This window comes from Heterocephalus glaber, unplaced genomic scaffold (assembly GCF_053883595.1).
Source record: "Heterocephalus glaber isolate CG9 unplaced genomic scaffold, H.glaber_assembly_v1.0 deba00001472, whole genome shotgun sequence".
Taxonomy (NCBI): domain Eukaryota; kingdom Metazoa; phylum Chordata; class Mammalia; order Rodentia; family Bathyergidae; genus Heterocephalus; species Heterocephalus glaber.
This window is the reverse complement of record NW_028258315.1, coordinates 92,355,582-92,379,540: the sequence shown is the minus strand read 5'-3', so window position 1 is coordinate 92,379,540 and position 23,959 is coordinate 92,355,582. Positions and strand designations below refer to the sequence as shown.

Below are 23,959 nucleotides of genomic sequence, written 5' to 3'. Positions count from 1 at the left end.
TTTGTTTGTTTGTTTATTTGTTTTTAAGACAGGGTCCCTGCTAAGTTGCTCAGGCTGGGCTTGACCATGTGATCCTCCTGTCTCAGCCTCCCAGAGTGCTGAGATTATAAGCATATACCATCACAGCCAGCAAAAAAATTTTAAGAATTGCATCTCATGCAGTATTTGGGATGTACACTAAAAAGTTCATTTGTTTGTGCTCACTTCGGCAGCACATATACTAAAAGTTCATTTGTTTACTTGAAATTCCAGTTTAACTGGTAGTCCTATATTTTTATTTGCTAAATATGCCAAGGAGGGAAGTTGTGTCACTGCATTAGCCAGATGCTGAGCTTATAGCACGTGGAGCTATACAGGGATTGCTGCAGACTTTGCTGTCCCTCAGCCTATGGCCTTGAGCAGGAGTGTGTGGTACATTGCAGAGCACCCAGCCTGCTGTCCAGCTGCTTAGAAAGAAATGGGGTTTGTAAGATAAAGAGCTGGGACTAAGATTTCTTTCTGTTCCCCCACAGCCCTTGCTTACATGGTTGTTCAGAGCTGATAACCCTTAGCTGAATTCCAAAGGGCTTCGTGGAAAGCCATGAATACTGAGTCTCTTCTGAGAGTCTTCTGAAGCCGGGCATGGTGGTGCACACCTGTCATCCAGCACTCTGAAGGCTGAGGCAGGAGGATCATCTTGAGTTGAGGCCAGCTGGGCTGCATAGTAGTGAGTGCGAGGCCAGCCCAAACTAAACAACCAAAAATAAACAAAAGTCTTCTGTAGTGTGGGCTCCTCGGCTGTTCTTCCCCTCCCTTCTCCCCTTGATGATTCTTGATTGCCTTTATTAGTTTGTTCTTTTTTCCATGTAAGACTTCCTGGGCACTGGGGAGCTTGTGTTGTCTTAGAGGAAAGAGCATCTCTGCTTCGGTTAAGGCAGTGGTGAGCAGTTTAGGAAACCTGTGTCAGACAGGAGGATCACTGAGTTCGATGCCAGCCTGGGCTACACAGTGAGACCCTGTCTCCAAAAAAAAATTGTTTTGCTTATTAATTATTGATCCTGTGTATATTCCCCAGCCCTTTGGCAAAGCACAGTAGCTAGAGGAGGAGGTTCTGGATCTTTTACATTTCTTTTTATTTGGATTTATTTTCTACCGTACTTGGACATTTCATGAGACACACTACTTCCGTTGCCTTGCTTAGTACCTGGTCCCATAGTCCCAGGTAGCTGCAGGGGAGGCTTGGCCTGGAGTCTCCTGGCTTGCTAGGAAGGATTGTTTCTAAAGAGGAAGGGAGGGAGAATGCATGTTGGGAGACAGCTAAGAGACTGCCGCATCTGTACTGTGGCTCATCTGTCTTTGAGAGAGCCTGGGTCAGGAAGATAGGCACACATGACACTCAGAGCAGACCTAGGGCTCCTGTGAGCAGGGAAGGACCCTGCCCACCTGCGTCACTCTGCTGTCTCACTTCCGCCCTACGTGATGTGTAGAAAGCTTTCTTTCCTTGTGGCGTTGCAGTCTTGTGAGGAAATGCTAGCTTCCTACAAAGGTATAATTGTATGTGTGGATATTTTGTGAAGTCCAGAACGCAGATTTTCTTCCAAAAATACTACTCATTTCTCAATGCGCCCGTCTTCGGTGTGAGCCCTCGTGGCTTATCCAGACCTTTGGGATAGCCTTTCCCCTGTCTTCCCACCTCTCAGGGCCCCTCTCCCCCACTGCCTCCCAGCCAAGATTTCTTGTCAGTCACTTCTGCTAATAGCTTTGCTCAAAACACACACGTGTGACGGTTAGTTTTGTGTGTCAGCTTGGCTGGCCATGGCGCTCATGTCCATGGCCAAACATTACCTTAGGTGTTTCTGCGAGGGTATTTTGGCGAGGATGATTTGGGACAGCCGTGATTTCGACTGGCGGACTCTGTGTAAAGCAGCTTGCCCTTAGGGGAAGAGTGATGCAGGTGACGCTTCAAGAGAACCAGGGTGACTTCAGTCAAGCAAGAGGCGGCTAGACGGGAACTGCACCGTTGGCTCTTTCCTGGGTCTACCCACCCTGCGGATTTAGAACTTGCCAGCTTTTTTTTAATGTCAGATGGGTCATGTGCCGATGCTGTGTGGCTTGAACACGTGGTGCTCTGCTCGTGAACCGAAGTATCTGGACTTGCCACCTCTCATGGTCCCACAGCCAATTCCTTAAAATCAGCCTTGCATTTACACACACATCCTGTTGGTCTCTTCCCCTGGAGAGCCCTGGCTGATACAGCACATTCTTCTGCCCGGAGTGCCAAGCTCAACGCTGAGCGCAGTGCACAAGATATTCGCAACCTGGCCAGCTAGGCCTCTCCCTGCCTCTCTGCTGCGTTTGGCGTGTGCCTCCCTCTCGCTGCTACTGAGGTTGCCAGGGACTTCGGGCTTCACTCACAGGGTCTGAGTAATCGTAGAAGATTCCACATCATTGTCTGTTCTGTTCCCCTTCCAGAGTGACTTGTTTGCTCATGGTAGTCATTAGCCACGTGGGGTTACTTCACTATAAATTAACACGAAGTGAAACTACACATTTGGTTCCTCAGTCTCCCTAGCCATATGTGGCTGATGGCTGCTATTTTGGGACAGTGCAGAGAACATTTCCATCACTGCAGAAAGTCCTGGGGACAGTGCTGCTTAGCTTTCACGTGCTGCCTTAGTCAAAGGAAGGCATGAATCGGTGAAACTTCCACAGATACTTCCTGCAGTCCCTCCCTCCCTGAGCTTTCCTTCAGCTCTGCTTCTTTGAGAACTTGATGAAAGTTACAGATCTCTGAAAACAGGTTTAATGTGCATGGATGCACAGATTATAAGCACAGCTTCAAGGTACTTATGGGCTCTCTTGGGCTCTCTTTGGATGTCTTGCACATCCTGTGGGTTGATGCCCACGAGCTAGTGCCGTGTACTGCGTGCTTCTGTATTGCTCACCATGCCCATTCTAAGCACTTTGTGTGTGCTAACTTCTTCCTCAACCCAACTACATGAGGTAGGCTTTGGTCATCTGTGTTTTACAGATGAGGAAACTGAGGCCCAGAGAAGTACAAAAAGTGCACAGAGCCGCCCAGCTCCCTAGTGGTCTGGCCAGGACTTGGTCCCAGGCACCTTGTGCTGGACCTGTGTCCCTAAGCTCTAAACTGAGTGAAGAACCCTGCCTGGAGTGTGAGCGTCTTGAGGATACACACTGCATTGAGTCCTTTCTGCATCTTCTTGATGCCTGGCGAGAGAAAGGTAAAATTCATACTGGCTGTGAGGAGGATGCCGGGAATGGAGCACTGCAAAGTCCTAAGGCAGAACTCCCTCAGCCTGGACATTTGGACTTCTCCCTGTGGCCGTCTTACCCTCTCACCCCTTCGTTCTGCTGGCTCTGATTTGCTCCTCCTTAGAGGAGGAAAGGTGCCCAGCTCCTGGGACCTGCTGGGCGTGGTGATGCCCGGTGGGAAGGAGCGCATCCGCCAGGAGCCTGGCCATGCGCGAGAGCCCCAGCCACACCAGCCTGCGCTCGCCTTGCCTCCCCGGGGAGCGGACCCGGCTGCTGCCCCAGCTCTGCACAGGGCCGTTCCATCTTGGCCACAGATCCCAGCTGGCTAAAGTGGTGTGGGCTTCATTGTGTGCCAGGGCCCTGCCGCTCTTCCTGCCAGCCTACTGTGGCCAGCCTGAGCCTATGGTGGCCTTGCGCTTACACTGTCACAGACCCCTCGGCCTTTTTGTGTGACCTGCTAACCAAGGAGTCGTGCTGTGCTAGCTCTCGCTTGTGTCGAGCCCTCACTTTTGTCTGTGTCCTTGGCCTTGAACTCTTGGGATCTTCTTGCAGGTAGTCCAGGTTGAGCCTGGCCAATCCTGGATTTTTCTTAAGCGCCATGTCATCACTCAAAAAATTTTGGATTTCAGAGCAGTTTGGCTGTGGAAACTTTAGATTAGGGATGCGTAACCAGTAAAGTGTCTGTGTAAATATGCCCAAATGAAAAACCACCAAGGTCGGAAGCACTTCTAGTTCCAAGTATTTCAGATAAGGGGTACTCGACCTGTGATTAAAATTCAGCCAAGTTATTCTGATCTGGAAGCAGAAGATAGCTTTGAAAGTGGGAGGTTGACACTTCAGTGAGTCACTTGTTCCTTTGTGTTTGTGTGCAGAACAGCAAATCATGACAGATGACCCTGGAAGCTCTGAAAGCTGGAGATGGGCAGGATAGGGGAGCCAGTGTCTGCCTGAAGAAGGGCTTGGGATAACACGTGACTAAAATAATTCGCCACAGTTGAAATAATGTTCATAATGTTACACAGTTTTCTGTTGGTTGGTTGGTTGGGACAGGTCTTCCTGTGTAGTTCAGGCTGGTCTTGAACTCACTGTATTCTAGCCCAGGCTGGCCTGGAACTCACGACAGTCTTCTTGCCTCAGCCTCCAGAGTACTGGGATTACAGGCGGGAGCCACCACACCCGGCGCTGGGTACTTTGAATAAACAAACAGCCTTAAACCTTTGCAGTGTGCTGGCCACGGTGCTGGGCATGGGAGGTAAAAACTCAGCAACACAGCTCTGCATCCTGAGGCTCCCTGGTCCTGAGGGGAGAACCTGCTGTGAAGCGGTGGCAGGAATTCCACCTGCTGCAGGATGGGGGCCTCTGTGACCATGGACTCCTTTGCTGTAGCACCTTGGCCCTGAGCGTTCTGGGCTTGGGCACCAGGGCGTCACCTCATCCAGCTGTGTCAGGGTCCCCGGGCTGGAGTCATCCCATTTCCTCTCGTCCCCTCTGCCCTCTCCCCACAGCCGGGAAGAGTGCTCTGAGCCTCGAGTTGCAGAGGGTTGGTAGCCAGAGGCCCCTTTGTTTCCACTGGGTGTGCCCGGCCTGTGCTAGTCGCTAGGCAGCCCCTGAGAAGTTTAGGAGCCAGCCACCTGAGCGAGGCCCTGGCTGGCAGGAGGTGACCCTGGCCAGTGCAGAGAAGCTCTGTGGACCCCTGCAGGCAGCGCGGGGCACCCACAGGTTCTCACTTCTGTCTAGTTTTGGTATCTCTTGTCTAGCAGGCATGTAGAATGTTAAGGACTTTGAACCTGTTTATTCTGGTTGTGTTGAAAAGCAGTCTCCCCTCCACTTGGGGTAGCTCATGAAAGCTGGGTGTGCAGTGTGTCCAGCAAGTGGGCATTGGGGAGGATGGCAGTGCCCTGCCCTGCCCCACCCTGCCACTTTTCTCTGTGACGCGCCTGGTGATCGCTCATCTTCATCACCTTGGATGTGCTCCTCAGCAGCCTGGCTATGCACTGAGGGAATTCTGGACCCTTTCTGCTTTGGAAGAGGTGTGAGTGTCAGCAGGGCTTGCTTGGGCTTTCCTCAGCAAACACTGTCTGAGGGCTCTGGATTGTTCCGTCCAGACCGACCTGGGGTCGGATGGGGACCACAAAAGGACCTGAGAGGAGGGCTTGGAGGGACCTGGTTCACTCGGTGCTGTGGGCCACAAGGTATAAGCCTCCCTTCCTGCTTTCTTGAAGCATTTGTTCTATGAACTCCCGTGCTCTGCTGCTGGGCAGTGCAGGCTGCCTTTGAGCTGTCTGTCATGTACTAGGAAATTAAAGCTCAGCGGGAATTCACAAAGGAGAATCAGTGTTCACTCTGAGGAAGAGGCTGAGGACAAGAAGAACTTTTAAAAATAGCCTATAAAGAGATACAAGGGAGAAGATATGATCAATCACTGTATGAATCCAACTGGCTGTAGGAGAACAAGAATGCACAGAGGATGGGACATTTGAAATGGGTTTTAAAGGATGAGTAGGAGTCCCCTAGGTGGAGACAAGGAGGAAGCACACGTGTTAAAGGAGATGACTGTAAGAGCAGGGAATGAGTGGTGGGTCTCACTGGGTGATGGGGAAGTGCGAATCTGCTGTGACCTGGTTTTGTTTGGAGTGTGCCTGTTAGAGGATGATATCATGCACATTAGAACGGCCATCGGGTATCCCAAATGCAACTTAGGAGACTCAGTTTATTCCATATGGCGTTGAAATTGACCGTGTGAGATTGGAAGTGAGAGAGCAGTTAGAAAGCTTTAATAATAATCCAGGTAAAAACTTTATCTGATGTATTTAGGTTTTTTGAGACAGGGTCTCACTGTGAAACCCAGGCTGGCCTCAAACTTGCAGTGACCCTCCTGCCTCAGCCTCCTGAGTGCCGGGATTATGGGAATGTACCACCACACCTGGCATTCCGCAGAGGTTTTGAGAGCTCATTCGTTCCTGGGTACCTGCGCTGGTGATGGGGAGGAGCTGAGCAGGACAGGGTGGATGGGCAGGTGTGTGGAGCCTACCGAGGCCCACTGGGTCCCCTGTCCGGGCACCTTCTCTGTGGGTCCTTAGAGCCAGGGGCCCTGGGCGTGAGCCACGTCTCCTTCCTGTCTGCTTATGCAGCCCTGGACAGGCGCATGAGCCTCACCTGTTTGTTTGGGAGTAAGATGGGTATGGCAGCACTGGCCACTAGTAAGATGGGTGTGGCTGCAGGCTGGACCCCAGGTCAGTGCTGGGCAGACGGGAAGAATACAGTAGCATCCCGTCCTGTCCCAACCGCCCCCTCCGTGCAGGGTGTGGGAGGGGTTCACCCACTGGTGGGGCTCTCCTCAGAGTGCCCTCTGATCACTGCTTTGGCGGATACGCGTATATTATATATATATTTATACTTCCTCTGTCTCCACCAGGGACAGAGCAGGAGCTGGGGGCTTTAAGTCATAGCAGAAGCGGCCAAGATTAGAGACCTGGGGGCTGGAGTGGTTTGGCTCTTCCCAGGCAGCTGGAGGCTGTGCAGGGCCAGACTTTTCAGCATCTTAAGATCGCACATGGGTGGGGCAGGCTGGAGGGACCAGAGGCAGCTCCAGTCTCATGAACTCATCTGTTGTTTGGGCAACATTTTGGGTTTTTTTGGTTCGGGAGACAAAACCAGAGCTAAATCCCAGGCCCTAATGTGTTGGCTCTTGAATTCCTCTCATTGCACATTTTACAGGTATTTTATTGATATAGGGGGAATAGATGTAACTCCCAAACCTGCTAGATATCCAAAACTTGAGTTCGTGTTCTCTAAAATCAAGAAATGAATTCTAGGAACAACGGAGGCTAAGAGTAGGAAAAATTTATTGAAAGAAAGACAGCTTCTAAAAGAGACAGGAGGAGGACTGGAAAGTAGGTTGCCCACCCACCTTGCTTCTCAGAAGTGTTTTAATAAGACAAAGCCACAAGGTGAGACAAAACTATAGTCAACCAGTAAGATTACAAGGACAGTCGCTTAAGTAATATTGGTCCAATGGGAAATCACAAGGTGGACATGAGGAGGGAAAAACTATGATCAACCAGTAAGATTATAACAAGTGTAGTTGCTTAGGTAATGATTAAATGGAGATCCAGTGGGGAAGCCTGTCACGTAGCAAGCGTACCAGGACCAAGGATTTTTAGCTCATAGTTTTTTGTTTTTGTTTTTTGTTTTTTGGTGCCAGGGATCCAACTCCAGACCTTGCGCTTGCTTGCGAGGCAGGCAGGCAGGCAGTGTGGACCAAGGATTTTTGATAAGGGGTAGGTCAGGGACCTTTCCTGGAAGGGTCTTGGTCCCCCACCCAGGTGATTGATACCTATTTAGAATACCAGTCACTGCTATTCATCCCTAGAGGAAGTATTGGGTGTAGTAGTTCTTCTCTTTTTATAATGCTAACCAGTGAATGTGCCTCAATTGTTTTTCTATACTGAGGGCCCAGCTTTGCCTAGCTGCCTTACAATAATTTCTAACTTAGCTATCTGCAATATTATTGTGTTTGGTTTGCTTATTCTTTTATCAATCTAAAATTTCACCTTAATAAAGATAACCTTTGACAAATATTTTTCTGATTTCCCCATTCTTTTAGTGAGTAGCTTTGGGGACAGAGGGAATCAGCCTTGAGTTACATCTCTAGCCCCTTTTTATTTTGAGAAGGTCTTGCTAAATTGCCCAGGCTGGGACGGAATTTGTGATGCTCCTGACTCACCTTCCCAGAATGTGTATACTACTGTACCCAACTCTTAAATTAATAGTAGTTCTTGAATATCACCTAATACCCAGTTGATTTTCAAGTTTCCTCAGTTTTAAAAGTGTATTCTTTTTTTTGTACTGGAGATTGAACTCAGGACCTTGTGCTTACCAGGCAGGCACTGTGCCACTGAGCTACATCCCTTGCCCTAAAAGTGTATTCTTACAACTGCTTTAAACTTGGAGTTTTTTTTTTTTAAATCTAACATCATAGTATTGTAGACAGGTAAGTTAATTAGATATCTTGTAGGCAGTCAGACAGGGCAGGCCTTCAAGGAGCCAACATGGAGGACCGTGAAGACACATTCACTGAAGGCCAGCATTGTAACGGGAGAGAAACTACCACACCCATGTAGGCTAAATAGCAGTGATTTATATTCTAAATAGGTATCTGTCACCTGGGTGGGGGATCAAGATCTTCGGAGAAAGATCCCTGACCCATCCTTTTCCACCAGAAATCCTTGATCTTTCCTTGGGTGCTTGCTACGTGACTTGTTTCCCCATTGGATCCCCATGTAATCAGTATTACCTAAGCGGCTGTACTTGTCATCTTACTAGTTGACTGCAGTTTTGTCCCACCTTGAACCCGCCTCACCTCATGGCTTTGTCCCATAAAACAGCTTTGAGAAGTCGGGTGAGTGGGCAGCCCACTTTCTGGTCCCGGAAAACATCTGTGTCTCTTAGACAGAGCTGTCTTTCTCTCAATAAATTTTCCTACTCTTAACCTCAGTTCCTAGAATTCATTCTTCGATTTTAGAGAACACGAACTCTCGTTTCAGATATCTAGTAGGTTTGGGAGTTACATCCATTCCCCCTGTATCAATAGTTCATAACAAAATTTTACTGAGAAACACTGAATGACAGGATAGCTTTGTTACACATGTGAGGGTAGAAGATGTGAGCTTTCTTCTACACAATCACCAGACCTATTTGCCTGTGGCATCTGACTGTTAACAGCTGTTGCTTTTCTATTGGGTAAATAGTGCGAACCTCTTCCTATTTCTTTCAGGTTATGCTCTTGGTTAACCCAGTGACAACGTTTCAAATTTAAAGAAAGAACTGTATGGTAAATAGCAGAGTGATAACTGATTAAGAAGTGCATCTAGAAGCAGTTTTGGGAAAAACTCGCAAACATAAAATGAAGAAGATAGCACATGCAGAGTTGCTCGTGGGTGGCCAGCTGCTGACTCGTACTTGAACAGGTCTTGTGCTGACCCTGCTTTAGGGACCTTCCTGTGAGTGCCTCCCGGAATGAACATGTTGTCAGTGCCACAGCCCAGGCTTCCAGTCTTCCCAAGGCCAAGAGCCCTTGGCATTCCAATCTGAGAGGGGCAGTGACTTGTTCAAGGCTGTGGACCCTGGACAATGGTTACTGTTGGTGCAGGAATGTGCTCTGTTCCTCCCAGTCCTCCGACACTCTGCGGCCCTATAGTGCCCCATTGTCCTAGCAGATCAAGGCCAGTCCTGTGCCAGGCATTGGAATGTGTCTCTGTTGGCATTCTGAGGTGGTAAGGGCTGGGAAGAGCTCTCCATGGGCATTGGAAGCCACGGGGCAGGGGGGCTGCTTGCTGTGTGGTCTGGTGGGTAATGTGGGCATTTCCGCTCACTGTTCCCAGGTAGGGGACTGAGTCTGCAGAGACTGAACCAGGGAACAGCTGGACCTGGCTCCTTGCTGGAGAAGAGGAGGAGTCAAAGGTCAGAGCTTTGCAAGGGCATCCAGTCCTCCAGCCCTGGATTCCCTGCCTGGGACTGGGGCTGGGGTGAAGAGAATGCTATTCCTAGTTCCACCTCCCAGCTCCTTATCCACCCATGTCCCTGCGTCGTCGTCCTCCTCCTCCTCCTCCCCCGCCCCCCCCTCCTCCCCCCCCCCCCCAGCTAGCTACTCATTAGCCTCAAAGGACTGTCACGAGGCTTAATTATAGAGCAGATGGATTCTTCCCAAATGTAGTGTTCCAGCTCTCCTCTGCCCTCTGGCATAAAGCAGTAGTCTCCACTTCCCGCAGTGTCAGCGAGGACCAGGCCACCTGTTAGGGCCTAGGTTTGCATCATGCACCCCAGTGAGAGGGGCTTCCTCAGTTGTGTGCACCCATGTGTGCCCCTTCGTGTGTGTCTTTTAAACCTTGAGACCAGGAGACACTTGATGCTTCGTGTACCCTGGCAATGACAGTGGGAATGGATGTGCAAGGAGGCAGGTGTAGCCCTCTGACCTTGGACAAACAGCACAGCGGGGGCTCTGGCGGGAGCCATGGCATGTGTGCTGTGGGGCAGAGAGCGAAAGGTTAGACGTTGTGATCAGGTGTGTGGCCGCACGCAAAAGGGAAGGTTGGATGAATGCCCAGACTGCAGCTCCTTTTGGACAGCCCATTCTACTTGTTAGAATCCTGAGTTTTAGTCTATAAAATGAAACTGTTCTACATCATTTCTATCTCCTTGAGTCTGAAGACCCCATGACTGGTTTTGTAGGTCGGGTTTGTGTTTGGTGAGAGCTCTCGGTTGCTGTTGGCTGAGTCTCGACCTTGGGCACTGCTGTCTGTCTCCTGGCTCAGGCCCTGCCACATGCCTGGCCCCAACTCTTGACATTCAGTAGTTCTACAGCAGTTGGGATGATGCTCCAGTCCGACAGCAGGAGCTGGAGAACAGGAGGAAGCCCGAGGAGGAAGGTAGGAGCACCCTTCTGGCTAGGGTGGGTGTGAGGAGACAGCATCTGTTGTGTCCCTGCAGCAACTGTAAGGATTTGATCTGGGATGTATGGTTCCCGGAGGCCCTGCCACGTGTGGCTGGCAGGCCGTGTGAGCTGCCAGTCATTGCAGAGAGGATAGGAGTGAGAGAAGGAATCACAGACATGGGCAGGCTGACCAGCCGTGACCCCCTGATTCGAGCTGCTCAAAGTTGCGCCCCTCCTGCCTGAAACTTCGATGCATTGGGGAGATTCTGAAGGGGGCAGAGGGAGCCACCCTCTAGCAAAGGGACGAGGGCTGCCTGGGTGGAATAGGCAGCCGTGCTCCATGTCCAGAGCGGAGTTGCAGGTTCTTGTCCAGCTCTGAAGATTGATCCTGGATGAACCTCCCCATGCCCCCAGCTGAACCCTTGAGTCAGACTCACCCCGCTCGGTCTGAGGCACTACACGACAGCGGGACAGAGGTTATCCTGCCGGAAACCGGGTCCAGAATTTCAGATATATACAGTCAAGGAAAATATAATGGAGCCCAAATATTTGTCATCCAGCTTCTATAGGTACCACACTCTAGCCAGTGCTATTTCCCCTGTATTGCACACCCCAGCCCTGGCTTTCCAGTGTCATTTATAGCTGTGTTTTGAAGGAGGTAATAGCTTTTTAATTTCAAATAGCTCATCTTTAACCTCAGGACTGAGCAAAGCTGTTTGACCTTTGCTGTTCTAACCCCGGAGGCCTCGTTGACCCTGGTGATGAATTACAGCCCTGGGGCCTTGCGCTAATACAGCTGCAGGCCCTATGGCTCTCCACTCTGCACACCGGGTTCTGTTTCTCTAAGGAGAAGTACACACCATGGATCATTCATTTAGTTTATAATATATATTGTTGAGAGAAATAATCTACATAATATTAAACTGGTAGTAGCTCAGAAACCGTGCATGATAACCTTTGAGACTGAGTAAAAAAATGATATCCCGGGCCGGGGATTTAGCTCAGTGGTTCCAATGCCTGCCTCGCAAGTGCAAGGTCCCGAGTTCAATCCCCGGTACCAAAAAAAAAAAGATATCCCATGTTTGGCAGTGTTTTAGATCTGTAAAGAACTGATCCAGAACCGGGGCTATAGCTCAGTGGTAGGTTGTTTGCCTAGCAATTTTTTTTCTTTTGGTACCAGGGATCAAACTCAGGACCTTGTGCTTGTCAGGCAGGCACGGTGCCACTGAGCTACATCCCTGACCCTGTCTAGCACCTTTGAGGCCGAGGGTTTAATCCTAAGCACTACCAAAACAAAATAAAAAACGGGTCCAGGAAAATTGAGTGAGGTGGAAACAGTGAAAAGCCCCATGATACAAGTTAGTAAAGTTTGATATGGATAAAACTCAGTAGATCAAATTTGTCATTTTGTAGTAGAAATGGGTTGATCTTAATGAAAATAAATTTAGCTTAAAAAAAATGTAGAAAAAAGGAGCACTGGATATGAAAAATAATCAAGGAACTAAATGGGGTTAATGGAATTCTCTGGAAATGCTTTTGAACAAGCTTAGCTATTTGGGAATAATTTCCTATTAGTACAATACATACTAACTACATAATTACGTTCATTGTGGGGAGTTGGTAAGTGACACATCTTAATTCTTAATTTTTTTTTTTTTTTGGTACCAGGGATTGAACTCTCGGGTCCTTGCACTTGCACAGCAGGTGGCGAAACCACTCAGCTAAATCCCCGGCCCTTTAATTCTTGTACTTCTCTTCCCCACCTTCCCTCCTCCCAATTCTAATTAAAATGTGTGTAGCCAAAGCATCCTTGGGGAGGAGATGGTGTCAAACGGTTGCTGCCAGCCTCTGCGGAGCTTTGAAAGGGGAGGAGGAGGAGGAGGAGGAAGAGGAAGAGTTGTCTCAGTCTGAGACTCTCCTCCAGCTACTGAAGTGGAGGAGGATTCCTCCCAGCCATATGTACAACTTCCCCTCTAAAGAGGCAGGGACAAAATTACATCACAAAAAAATGTATAGGAGGACACCCCCCCCCCACCCCACCCCCGTCCTGGCCCTGTGTCACTGAGTCCATCCAGTGGAAGCCTAAGGGTAAAGAGCCAGGCTCCCTGTCATGTGACTGCTGCTCCCCCTCTAGTGCTCGATGCCCCCTGCCCAGTGGGGTGGTTATCAAGGCACTGGGGTGCTGGGGACTTCTTCAAGAGATTTTTTTGTAGGTCTGTGTTGTCCTAACCAAAGAATTGGTCAAGACAAGTACAAAGAGTAGTGAGGTTTTATTTATTAATGGTAGGAAAAGAAATGCAGGGTGAGAGCGGGCCGCTGGAAGAAAGAGCTCACAGTGGCCACCAGCTTAATGGCCACCAGGTTTTTTTTATCCGGTTGAGGTCAGATCTAGGCTGTCCTGACAAAAACCTGCTTGAGTTCTTGTGAGAAGAATTGAAGTTAGCATGTGATTGGTACAAAGCTCAGGCACCTGTGCCCTGATCTCTGTGATTGACAGCTCACGCCGGCCTACCCAGCCAGCTGGCCACGCCCTAATCTCCTGCCTGGGGTCCCTGCAGGTCTCACCCTGGAGCAGCCTCTGCTGCAAGCCGCACTGCCCCCTCCCAGGCGTCATCTTTCTCTTCCTCTTGAGAATAAAGTGGGGCCCTGCCTCCTCCCAGTCCGTATGAGGGTCTCCAGGAGGTTCTCAAACCCTTGTGTTATTCCTTAACGGCTCTGAAGGGGCACTAGGGGCTCTATCCACATTGAGCCCACTTGTTCCTGAGTCAGCCCCGGGGAATCCCTTGGGTTTCAAATGTGAAAGGCAATAGGGGATAGTGAAAGTCTGTGCTTCAGTGGGGCGTAACAGAGAAAGTTTGAGTGCCCTGTATTTTACTTGTGCCCCTGGTCTCCTGTCAGTGGACTCCCAAGTTGTCCCATAAAGCAGTGACAGCATGTGTTGGGGGACAGAGAAGGCTAAGCTCAGTGGGGCAGGAGGGCTTTCCCTCGCCTTCCCAGCAGGCCCCTGGCTGGGGGAGCTTGGCTGTCAGAGTAGTAGGTCCACACCTCCCGCTCCTCCTGCTTGCTTCTGTCGCATCTCCTCTCCTCCCCGCCCGTCCTGAACTGCACAGCAGGGGCCAGTGTGGCCTTGATTAGGTGAAGTAAAGCCAACCTCAGCTGGTCGGGCACTGTTTTGTCAGAGGTTTGTAGGCGCAGCATGTGGTCCTGCATAGAAGTTCAGGGTGAAGACTTTGGGTCAGGATTTGAATCTCAACTCCATCCTTGATAGCTCTGTGATCTTGGGCAATTTATTTAACCATTATGAGTCTCGAACCCTGTTGTAAAGCAGGGATGAGAATTAACTGCCTTCTTAGGCCTATTCTGAGTTTGTTTGTTGGTTTGGTGGTTTTTTGGAGCCAGGGTCTTGTTATATAGTTCAGGCTTGCCTTAAACTCACTATGTAGCCCAGGCTGGTCTCGAACTCCTGGCAATCCTCCTGCCTCAGCCTCCCCAGTGCTGGAGTTACAGGCATACACCACTCGGCCTGGCTGTGTTTTGAGATTTAAATGAGGTACTTTATTCAGAATGCCTTATATACATCACTTGACTCAGAATTAATGCTCAAACAGGAACTGCTCTGATGATTTTCTGTTTCCTAATCGTCGGTATCCAGACTTGTGAGTTTGTCAATAGTCAGATCCTGGACCACCCTGGGCTCCTGGGCTTTCAAAGATGTAGAACCAGGCCCTGCTAGAGCACAGCTTTGGGCAGCCTCCACCTTTACCTGCATCGGCAGCTGACTAGCTGACGTGTTGGTGAGACCTGAGTGGGGCATTAGCATAGGAGCCCCGCGTGGGAGCAGCAGTGCAGGTAGTGTTTTCGTCTCCATCCCGGCTCTGGGCTCTGGGCTCTGGGCTCTGGGCTCTGGGCAGCTCTTCTTGCTGGGTCTCGTTGGCAGGCACCTTGCCAGTTGTCCAGCCATGCTGTCGGTGCCCACTGGCAGACATTGTGTGGTACAGCAGAACTGATGGCCTCAGACCAGGGGCCAGGGGCTCAGGCAGGTCGCAGAGTAGCTGTGTGATATTAGCAAGTTGCCTCCCTAATTGAGACCTTGCTAAGAAAAATGAGGGTCTTGACCTGGGTGCTCTGTTAGCTTCCTTCCACCTGGATCCTTTGCTGCAGTGGCTCAAATGTCCAGCACTCCTGTTCTGGAGAGCATTTATGAGCTGTGGGTGCAGTCATAGAGGCCAGACCCCCTCCTAGAGTCGCAGCAGTAGCGACCCTCTGCCCCACCCTTGTGGATGACACTTGGTGAACACCCACTCCTTTTTCTTTTTTCTTTTTCCAGTACTGGGGATCGAACTCAGGACCTTGCACTTGTGAGGCCAAATCCTTGGCCCTTTCTTTTTTTTTTTTTCCCCTCCCCCTCATTCTTTCTATTTCTTTCTCCTTCCCTCTTCTCTTTTTCTTTTGTTGCATTAGGAATTGAAGCAGGGCCTTCACACCAAACTGTGTCCTCCACCCTTAGTGACACAGGAGTCACTAAGTTACCCAGGCTGGGCTCAAACTTGGGATCCTCCTGCCTCAGTTGTCCAGAGTGCGTCAGTCACAGGCTGAGTGCTTCCAGTCACACTTGACACTTGACTTGGACTGGTATGTAATGAGGGGCACTTCCCACATCCTTTTGTGAGCAGCCTTTGATGTTTCTCTTTGTGGAGCTGTTTCCATGAGAGCTCATAGTGCCCATGAGTCACGGAGATATTTAAATTCTTCCACTCCAGCTCGGGCCATGTTCTGCTGCCTTCTCCTCTCTGGGAGTGTTGTAGGCGACCTCATCCCTTCAGGGGGCTCCCTGGGCCTCTCGGTGAGTGACCCAGCATGTGACTTGTGCACAGCATGGAGCCTGGGGCCCAGGGCTCTTACTCGTTACCAGGGCCTGGGTCCTTGGTTAAAGTTTGCAGGTTAAATTTAGTGCCAAAGACTTCTAGGTGTCATCGGGGCAGCTGGCGTTCTCTGTGATTCTGAGATTCTCGTGTGCCTTTGGAGGTCCTATGTCTGTGATGACCCTGAGAAGCCCCTCGGTGAGGCCGATGTGGAAACTCTCAGGCGCCTCCATGTTTCTGTGACCCGGCCTGATGCCCACCTCCCTCCTGTGAGGGATCTCCCATAACAGACCTCAAAACCCAATCCCCTGGACCGTGTGGCTCCGGCTGGGACACTTTCCCACAGCTCTGGACCTTGGGGAGGTCTGTGTGGAGCGGGCTGTCCTGTGGCTGGCAGGTAGATGGCTGCCTTCGTGCCGTGTGCCTCTTTGGCACCAGTGAGTGGAGGAGTAAGAGACCTCTCTTCTTATGAGGGCTTCGGTGAGGACCTCATCAAACTGCTTACCTCCCAAGGGTCTCCCCTCCAAATGCAGTCACACTGGGTGCCAGGGCTTCAGTGTGTAAATATTTTTTGGTGACATAGACGTTTGGTCTGTGAGAGGAGCCTTCTGGAAGCCTCCCTCCATGACCATTTACTGCCTGTCAGCTGCAGCTTAGTAATGGAGCCCGTGGCTGAACCCTGACACTTAAAGGCCCTGTGCCCCAGGGAGGTGGGGAAGAGGGACAGTGGATGTGGGACACATGCCCAGTGCTACCCAAATGATCAAGTGACTGGGGTTGGTCAGGTGACTGGGGATGGTGGAGAGGTGCAGCCTGTGTTCTCTCAGCCACATGGAGACTTAGCCCTCCTGTTAGCTGGACTGTGACATGTGGTACAATGCAGCAAGTGTGCTCTTGTGCCTGGCACAGGTCGGAGGGAATCCTGTGGAGAGGCCACACACTGGCCAGGAGTTGGGCGGAGAGCATGCTGGGAAAGGCCCCTGAAAGCAGGCCTCGTCCTCCTGTGTGGAGCTGAGACCCTTACTGCTCCTCATCGGAGGCGCAGTGAGGTGTCAGGAGGGTTGGGGCCGTGGTACAGGAGCAGCGTTTCAGGGGGACCCCCGAGGGGACCCCTCCTCTTGGCTGAAGAAGAGATTTGTTTATAATTCCAGCAGGAGGCCTAGTTGAAAGAGTTTACTCTTCAGTGTTGCTGACATGAAATTCTAAGATTTCCTAAAAATCAAACAAATGCAGGTCCTGCTTTAGACACTGTTGGGCTCCTGTGGGGTAACTACAGTCATCTCTTGGCATTTGTCTGAGGCTAGAGGGAGGCTGGCCTGAGAGGAGAACCAGGGATGGCCCAAGGCCCAGGCCGGGAAGGTGAGCCGTGTTGCTGAGAGTGAGTTGTGCCATCTGCTCGCTTTTCGGGTTGGGCACTTCTAGTGAGCTTGGGCACTGTCCCCGTGTGTAGCTGGGGCACTCCAGAGAGGACACAGGTGACCGGGCCACAGCAGGCAGGTCCCTGGGCCAGTTGGGTGGGAGAGTTAGCCTGGCGTTCATCCAAGGCCTCCACTCCTGATTCCTTTTTAAAGCATTCGTCCCCAGGCCTTGCCAAATCTCCGACAGGTACTGACATGTTCTGGCATGTGTCTTCGGAGCCCCAGATGCCCCCACCCCACCCCCAGTCCCCCAGCAGCTGCCAGTCCACCCAGCTCATGCTCAGCCTCCTGTAAGAAGGCTTCCGGGTCCGCCCTGTTGGAAGTTAGTTCTCCTCATACTCCCTGCCTAGATCTTCTCCCTCCTGGGGTGCCTTGCTCCGTCTGTGTGAGGGGTTCAGTCCCTGAGCAGACAGCCCTGCCTGAGGGCGGGAGCCTCGTCGCTGTGCGTTCCCTGCAGGGAGGGTGGAAACCACCCGGTCACTCCAGGTTGCTGCCCCAGGGCCTGTGTTGCCTCAAGCCTCTGAGGTTTTTCCCCTTGACTGTCTTCACAAAGTGTCCCCAGCCTGTGGGTTTCTGCAGATTTCCTCTAAGTCATGTGAGGATCTCTCTGGGGAAGGGCAGGGCCCCTGCTGAGTCCCAGGGGCTGCCCCTGGGTGCCCCATGGGGCTTGTGTAACTGACTTGGGGATCTGGCTAACAGGTGGGGGCGGGATCCTCAGTGGCTCTGCATTTGTTCGCGTGGTGGTGGTGAATTCACGGTGAGCCCGCAGAGTGGGGTGGGCTTCATGTCCTGTTCCTGATTTTTGATGCAGTCGCACAGTTGCGGGCCCTTTACCCCACATCTGAGGGGCCTCCTGTCCAAAAGAAACAGAGTATTAGTCACCCACATAATTTTAACTTTCCTGGTAGTCACAGTAAAAAAAATAAAAGGAAACCGATGACATTAATTTTAATCTCTTATTTAGCCTGGTGTACACCAAATATTTCACTGTGCAGTGAACATAAAAACTACTAATTGAAGCTGGACATGGTGGCACGTGCCTATAATCCCACCACTCCGGGAGGCTGAGATAGGAAGGTCGCAGGTTCAACCCCAGCCTGGGCAGTTTAGCAAGACCCTGTTTCAAAAAATATAAAAAAGACTGGGGATTTAGCTCAGTACAAGGGCCTTGGGTTCAAAAAATCTAATGAAATATTTAACATTCTTTTTTGTACTGTGTCTTTAAAATTAGGGGTGTTTTGGGCCGGGAATTTAGCTCAGTGGTTTCGCTGCCTGCTGCGCAAGCACAAGGACCAGAGTTCGATCCCCGGTACCAAAAGAAAAATTAGGGGTGTTTTGCACAGTTTGGATTAATCCCAGTTCAAATGCTCAAGAGCCACGTGTGGCTGGCTGGTGGCCACTCTGGAGCAGTGGTCAGTTCCAATCTGTGTCCACTCTCCCCAGTGCCCCTTAAAAGTAGGAGCCGTGCTTACAGTCAGGCACTGTCTGGGAGGGACCGTGCCAGGCTGCCACACTGCCAGGGTCTGGTCGCAGCGCTGCTTCTCACTGCCATGGGACCCTGGGAAGCCTGTGCTTCACTGCTCCCCACCTGGAGGAGAGGACGACACTCTCACCGTCTGCCAAGGGCGTCCACACGTTGCACCTTGCTCTGGGCAGGGTAGGTGGTGGGGACTGCGGTGTCCCTACCGTGGTCTCCTTAGAGAGCCAGGCCTTCCGAGAAAGCCCGCAGTGGGCTGTACCTGTTGCCGTCTCGGAATGTAGCTGAAGGCTGAAGTTTATGTCTCTACTGTTGGACCCCGGACTGAAAATCATCTGCTCCCTGGCCTGGTGCCTGCCGTCCCAGCAGGCCCCGTTCCCTGTCCCACATAGAAGGACCTGCAGGTGGCAGCCCGTGCCCACAGTGGAGGAGTGAGGGGCGGGGAGTCACTGCCTGGGCCTCACGGGGTTCTCTGTCACACAGGCTCAGCTGGAAGCTCAGAAAGCCACGCAGGACTTCCAGAGGGCCACAGAGGTGCTTCGAGCCGCCAAGGAGACCATCTCCCTGGCTGAGCAGAGGCTGCTGGAGGACGACAAGCGGCAGTTCGACTCAGCCTGGCAGGAGATGCTGAACCACGCCACGCAGAGGGTAGGTAGGAGCAAAGCCGTGTGCGCCCGTGGGGTGTTGCACTTGTGTGCCTGTGCATGCAGTGGTCCCCGAGCACCGGTGACAGACTACAGTGCTGCCCTCTAAGTCACAGGTGGTGGTCTCCGTGTGGTCTCTTGGCTGGGCCGGCACTAAGCCGGATCGGGTGGGAGTCGCCCAGTGACCGAGGAGCTGCTGCTCCCCTGTACTGCTGGAGGCCCTGATGGTGGACTTGGGCTTCCCAGAGGGACCGGGCCATTCTCTGGGGCCTGAGATGGGGATCTGGGTGAAGCCCTGACCGAAGCCATGCTGGATCTGCACGTGGGACCTCGGTAGATGACAGCAGAGTCAAGTGGGTGCTCAGGCCTGGCCTTCCAGGACGAGGCCAGGATTCGGGGAGTTGATGTGGAGTGGACTTCCGACGGCCTTCACTGAGTATTTGACTTCCTGAGTTGCGTGCCGCTGCATCCAGGACCTCTGCAGTCACATTGCTGAGAATCAGAAGTGATAACTTAGTTTATTTGGCCTTTTAAAACAAAATACCATCAACAGAGTGGCTTATAAACAACAGAAATTTAGTTCTCACAGTTCTGGGGGCGGAGGAGTTCAAGATCGGGGCCCTGGCAGATGCAGCTGTGAGGACCTGTGTCCTGGTTCATAGAGGCCTGGCTTTCTCTGTGTCCTCACCACGGAGGGCGAATGAACTCTGGTCACACACGTGCCTCCCTCGGGACCAGTCTCTTCCCCAAGGCCCACCTCTTGTTCTCTTTTGTTGTTGCTGTTGTTTTGATAGAGTCTTGTCATATAGCCCAGGTTGGCCTTGAACTCACAGTGGTCCTCCTGCCTCAGCCTCCCAAGTGCTGGGATCACTGGAGTGTGCGCCCCACACCCAGCTCCCTTCCATCTCTTGATTCGCTTTCCTCTTGCGAAAGTTCTGTCGCCTTTTTCCTGTTATCTATCTTTTCTCTTGCTCCTTATTTCTATTTTGACTTCCCTTGGCCTTTCCCTTTTCGTTGTCACCTGGCACAGCAGCTCAAGTCCCGGGGGATCTGATAATCAGAGATGGCCTTGAGTGGCCTTAAATAGAAAGGCACAAATGACACAAATGACCTCAAGAGTCAAATTTGCCTTGACTTCAGGCCTTGTCTCCCAGAAGCCTGGGACTGTGTGTGGCCTGGCCAGGCTTTGTGTGGCCTTGAGCTGCCCGCCGCCTAGTGGATATGATGAGCTACATGCATGCTGGAGACAGTTTTGCAGGTTCAGCTCATGAAAAACCAAAGAGGAGGTTAGAAATCTTGGAAATATATAAGTCAAAGACTGAGAGATGTTAAAAAAAAAAAAACAAACCTGCAGGTCTGCCTCTCCTTTTTCCATGCCTGCCATTCCAGCTGACGACCCATTTAAGTTTGTAAAAAGTAATTTCAGAAATCACTGAATCTCAGGAACAAACCATGCTGTTTTCCTTTTTTAATTTTTTTTGCTTTAAAAAATTTTTTTTATTAATACATGTTTATAATTTATAATGATCACATTCATCATGGGGAGTTGGGCTTCTGCTTTTCTTAAGACTTCTTCTTTTAGGGCCGGAGATTTAGCTCGGTGGTTTCGCTGCTTGCTGTGCAAGCGCAAGGACCTGAGTTCGATCCCCACCGCTGGGCCCACAGAGCATGTTCTTTGAATGACATGCAGAACCCACCCTTCCCCAAGGGCAGATGCTTGTGTTTGGCTTTGAAGTAGCCTCAGGTGACCTGGACATCTGCCAGCTTTCTCATGTCCCCAGATGGGGCTCACTTCAACAGTCTCCCAAGGCAGCCTCCCGGGCCTGCAAGCTCAGCTTGCTGAACACTGGTTGTTGAAGACACTGCAGGGTCTGGAAAGTATCTCCTGGCTCAGGTCTTCTGAGTCCTCTAGGAAGCCCCCTTCCACATCTCTACACATTCCTCATCAGAGGTTATCCATATGACCCCCGTTTCCCTAGATGTCCTGCAGTGACATCAGGGGCCACACTTGGAACCACGCCTGAAGCCAGCACACTAGGAGGTGTCAGGAGCCCTAGTGTCCTCTAGGCTACACGGAATACCACAAACCGGAGCAGTTTTCTGCTGGGTACAGCCATACCTGCAGTTGTAGGCTCCCTGGGTCACAGAGCTTGGGTCCCTGGTGCTTGCCGCGGGAGATTTGGGCATCAGGGGTCCCTCCAGCTGTAGCAGCTTTGGCCTCAAGGGGAAGGTCCTGGCTTTCTGTCCTCTGAGATGGGAGAGCTGGCAGCCTGGGAGGGAGGAGTTGGCGTTGCTAGTGAAGGAGGAAAGAGACCCTATGGAGGAAGAGGGGATGTGACTTGAAGTCACAGCATATAACGTGGCAGCAGGTGGCTGCTAGAGAGAAAAGGACAGGACAAGGCCAGCCTCCCCTACCCCAGGCCTGGAGCGGATGTAAGGCCTGGGATGGCAGGACAGCTGCCCTGAGATGGTGGGTCTATACCACTGCACTCCCTTCCGGGTCCCCCTGACAAGGGGTAGAGTAAGAATCAGGACAGTGGGAAGGCATGCGGTGAGGGCTTTGCCATCTGGGCAGAGGACCTGAGCTGTGCTCTGTGGGGCTGGGAAGAGAGAGAGAGGGCCCAGAGAGGCCCTGGGAGGCCAGGGAGCTGTGCCCTGTGGATGTCCACTGATCAGCATGGGACCCAGCACAGAAGCTGTGCCCTGCAAGGCCGGCACACTCATTCTGTGCCCATGGGCCGGGGTTGAGCAGACACACCCTTCCTCCACCATCCCTGGGCCCTTATGCCCTAGTTGCTCTGGGACTCCTGGGAGTAGGGGAGGGGCAGTCACTCTTGGCGACACATCTCTCTCTAGGTCCTGCTGGGCCAGGAGGGGCTAGGGCGGAGGCCTGTGGCTTTCACAGCATCCTCAGCCCTGGCAGCTAGCAGCCTGTGTACTTCTGAGGGGCCACTGCCACCTGCCTGGTCTGACGCTGGTGCTGCGGCTGTCCTGACTGACCTGTCCCGCACAGTTCAGCCACTTAGTTCTGCAGGGCCCAACCTGTCCCATGGGGCACCAGGGGTCGTCAGTTCTTGGGCAGGAGTGTGTATCTGTAGGTTTTGGGAGCCCTGGGAACGCCTGGCTTCTTAGTCTGTAGGCGGGGCCAGACACCTTCAGAACTGACAGACACCTCGAGTCATCCTCAGGACCAACCCACGCTGGGGAGAAAGTTCTGCCCATGCGGAAGGGAGTTGGACAGTTGCTTCCTTCAGCTGGGGTCACTGGAGCACTCCAGCTTAGGGGAAGGAGGCAGAAAGCAGGACACAGTGCTGTCTTCCCTTGTGTGACCTGCATGTCATCCCATAGCCTGCATCAGAATGCTTCCTCCTTCCTGTCCATTACCCCAGACAGCACATACGGAAGACCCCTCTCCAGTGCCACCTCTGCTGTCACCGCCATCCCAGCCAGCTGGACCCCTCACTGCCTTGAATGAGTCACTGCAGCTGAGAGTGTCCCCACCTGCTAGGCCGCCACCCAGGGTTTAGTCTCAGGGCCTTGCCCCCAGTAGGTTCTTCATCCGCATGTGAGCCTGCATTGACTATGATGTGGTAAAATGGAAGAGCACCCTCCAGAGAGGAAGGCAAGAGTTCTGGGGTCCAGACCCCAAACGTCCAGTTAACATGAGCTTCAGGGAGTGCAGGGCGACCCTAGGGAGGTTCGTGGGCCTTGGGGCTGAGGTGCACATGCCCAGCCAGCCACAGCACCTTGAGGACGTCTTTATTGTCCTCTGTGGCTTCAGCCCGTCCCTCTGGGGTCCTCTTCCCTCATCACCCGCCCTGCCTCCCCATAGGCACACAGCGCAGGGCTGCTGCTAGGCTGCAGCTGGAGGGCTCCTTGGTTACCTAGGAGATGCACCAGGCAGCACGTACGGGGAGGGCAGTGCGGGGAGCTCCTGAGGTGGGAAGCTCCCTTGGAGGGGGCGTTGTGCAACTGCGTGGGCAGGCAGAGATCCAGACAAGGAGAGGAGGTGAGGCTCGGGCAGGCGGAAGTGGGAGTGTGTGCTTGCCACCTCCTCAGTCTTCCCTGGCGGTGTTGCCAAATAAAAGCTTGGAGCACGCTCCGCGTTTAATTTTAGAACCCCTTCGCTTCTGCAGGCAGCCGGGGGGCCAGGGTAGAATGAGGGGCTGTATGCTGCTGGTGAGAACTGCCGAAGGGGATTCTTTCGGTTGGGTAGCCATGCATTACAGCTTTTATAACCCAGTCTATGTGAGATGCTGTAAAGGTGAGCCCCCCCCCCCGGATCCTTGTGTGTGGCACAAGTCACACCCAGTGTGTTGCTTTTGATGAGCTGGGGTTTTTCTGTTATCTTAAAGGTGACACCAGCAAATCCTTTAAGACAAGACCGCAGAGTTACTGTGTTTCCAAGTGTCAAGCATGAGATGTTTTTAGTGCTTTTTGTTTCCTTGGGAAATATTTGGTGTTAGATGCAAAAGGAAAAGGTCTTTGAGATCTTTGATCGTGGAGAAGCCATCTCGGTAAGCGTGTCATCTCATGCCAGCAGAGCTTGGGTCCCCCCTATTTTCCTTCTCTGATAGTTTTCTGTTTTAGAAATTACCTCAAGCTTCTGTTAAAAGATACGGCTTTAATAAGGTAGAAGCACAATTGTGATACAAATATAAAATGTTCTCATAGCAAAGATAGTATTTAACTGATTAAGGAGGGAACTAATATGTAAGATGTTAAAACAGTTCTTGAGACTTTTTGAATTCAAAAGATATTTAAAAATTCATAGAAAATCAGTAATGCAGAAGTCTATGTAAAAACAGATGCAGAACTGGCCATTATTCACAGGTAGTCAGTAATTGCATCTTTGATTAGGACACAGTTCA

The 23,959-nt window shown here is 51.6% G+C and overlaps 1 protein-coding gene across 2 annotated transcripts in view; it reads left to right on the top strand.

Moving 5' to 3' along the window:
• Sh3bp5 (SH3 domain binding protein 5) overlaps positions 1–23,959 on the top strand; it is a 70,991-nt gene that overhangs the window by 38,989 nt on the left and 8,043 nt on the right. For both annotated transcript variants that reach the window (XM_087182462.1, XM_004864401.3), the window contains exon 4: positions 18,928–19,092. In XM_087182462.1, the coding sequence (XP_087038588.1) occupies positions 18,928–19,092 (165 nt within the window). The remainder of the gene's footprint in view (positions 1–18,927; positions 19,093–23,959) is intronic.